Here is a 1,707-nt window from a genome sequence, read left to right as displayed (position 1 = left end):
GGAAAAAAAATAAATAAAAGAAGAAAGAAAAAGTTTATTTGCTAACCACTTTCCCCCACCGCTGCTCGAGCAGGTTGCTCCAAACCACAAAACAAGCGGGGCCGCGGGCTCGCCCTGGCGTGCAGGGCAGCAGCTGAAGGGAGCAGCCGGGAATCACAGAGCTAAGGTCTTTACTAGGCGTTATTCCTTTATTTTGCTGCAAAGTGGTGTTTACATACAGATAAGATAAATCGATTTTAGTTTAGCACCGTTCATTCTCCGGGGAAAGAGAGGGTAAGAAGCAGGAGAAAATCTATATAAAAAGAGAAAGAAAGGTAAAAAGCTGATAATACAGGTTTCCATGCCGGTCCAGCTTGTCTTCTTGGTTTTGGCTAAGAACTCAGCGTTTGCCAGTTTACACGGGGATCCCACGCTTTTCGAGACCCCGGTTTAAACGGTAAAAACACAGACTCCCCGCGTTGCACTCGCGAATACGTTCTACTCTAGGGGTGAACACTCCGGGCACAAGTTCATGCAGGAACGGGTGGACTCTGCTCTAGTACATAGAAAGCGCCTGCTCTCGCATTACTACTCTTTTCTTTTTCATCCTCCGGTTCTGAAACCAAATTTTAACTTGCTGATCGCTTAAATTCAGTCTGTTCGATAGTTCTTTCCTCTTCTGTCGGTTAATAAACTCATTGAGGAGAAACTCGTTTTCCAATTCAGCAATTTGTTGTTTTGTGTAAGGTTTCCGTTTCTTTCTTGATCTCCCCTGGGTGGGGCACCAAGGCAAACCTACAACAAACACGTCGATAATTTAGTAGATCACGTCTCGGTATTAAAGAGAATATGCAAAAAACACGCAAGATAGAAGGGCTAAACTAGGTCGCAAATCGGGCAAAGCACATCTGACAGCACAATTTCTATCTACCTCCGAGTCGGATTAAGCGATTATCGCTCCGAACGGGTTACAGGGGGGTTACAAAGCAATTACAGGCATCTCTTAGAAAGCAAGTATCGCTAGGTCGCCTCTAACTAAAACGAGATATTTAAGGCATACCATCCTGCACTGAAGGTCTGAGGCATGACTGGACTGCTGCTGGCTGAACTGTCAGGTTCAAGTTGACGGAATTCTTGATGTCCTCCTTTAAGCTGGAAGTGCAGGAGTTCACTTCAAAAAGAGCAGCCGAGCCATGCAAACTTCTCTGCAGGCTCGAGTGGTCATACTTTACGGGCTTTAAGTTGGCTGCGTGAGTAACAGTTGGGTCATTTGCAAAAGGTTGCCTCTGCCTGCATCTCTCCTCTTGTTTGGAGCTCGCATCGTGGGCGTAATATTTACTGTTGTCTTCCAGGCACTCTTTGTTGCCGTTGGAGCTGATGTTGATTGGAACGGAGCCGGGGAGGTACGGCTGCGCCGCGCCGCTGAACGCGTGGCTCTGTGGCTGGGCTGCGCACGAACTTGAGCAAGTCCAGGGGAGCGAGCTCCGGGGGTAGGAAATGGTGGGCAGAGCCGCCAATTGACTGCCATTAGCCCGCAAATTAGGAAAATAAAAGGAATCTGGAGATTGCAAATTCAAGAGAGAACCAACGTAGCCAGATCTGTAGAGACTGCGATCACACATTTCCAACAAAGGACTTCAGCTGTTCTTACAGCAGTATTTAGTTACAACAGGGAATAAGCGGAAAGCCTGAAACGATTGGACGAAACTTTGCAGACAGGTTCTTCAA

General features: G+C 47.1%; 1 protein-coding gene across 1 annotated transcript; it reads right to left on the bottom strand.

The window, feature by feature from the left end:
- Positions 1-27: 27 nt before the first annotated feature.
- On the bottom strand, positions 28-1,676 carry HOXD12 (homeobox D12). The gene is made up of 2 exons (XM_010080837.1): positions 1,040-1,676; positions 28-774 (listed from the first exon to the last, which is right to left on the bottom strand). Exons 1-2 carry the CDS (start codon positions 1,599-1,601, stop codon positions 536-538), a joined length of 801 nt encoding a protein of 266 aa, XP_010079139.1. The 5' UTR covers positions 1,602-1,676; the 3' UTR covers positions 28-535.
- Between the last annotated feature and the right edge of the window lie 31 nt (positions 1,677-1,707).

Source organism: Pterocles gutturalis, unplaced genomic scaffold (genome assembly GCF_000699245.1).
Source record: "Pterocles gutturalis isolate BGI_N339 unplaced genomic scaffold, ASM69924v1 scaffold43679, whole genome shotgun sequence".
Lineage (NCBI taxonomy): Eukaryota > Metazoa > Chordata > Aves > Pterocliformes > Pteroclidae > Pterocles > Pterocles gutturalis.
This window is presented reverse-complemented; position numbering and strand designations above follow the sequence as displayed.

What these genes read in the sequence shown, in the direction of transcription:
- HOXD12 (XM_010080837.1), bottom strand. Translation starts at nt 1,601, where the DNA reads ATGTGTGATCGCAGTCTCTACAGATCTGGCTACGTTGGTTCTCTCTTG. An exon ending in CAGACCTTCAGTGCAGGATG is followed by an intron (nt 775 to 1,039) that starts GTATGCCTTAAA and finishes TGTTTGTTGTAG; the next exon opens with GTTTGCCTTGGTGCCCCACC.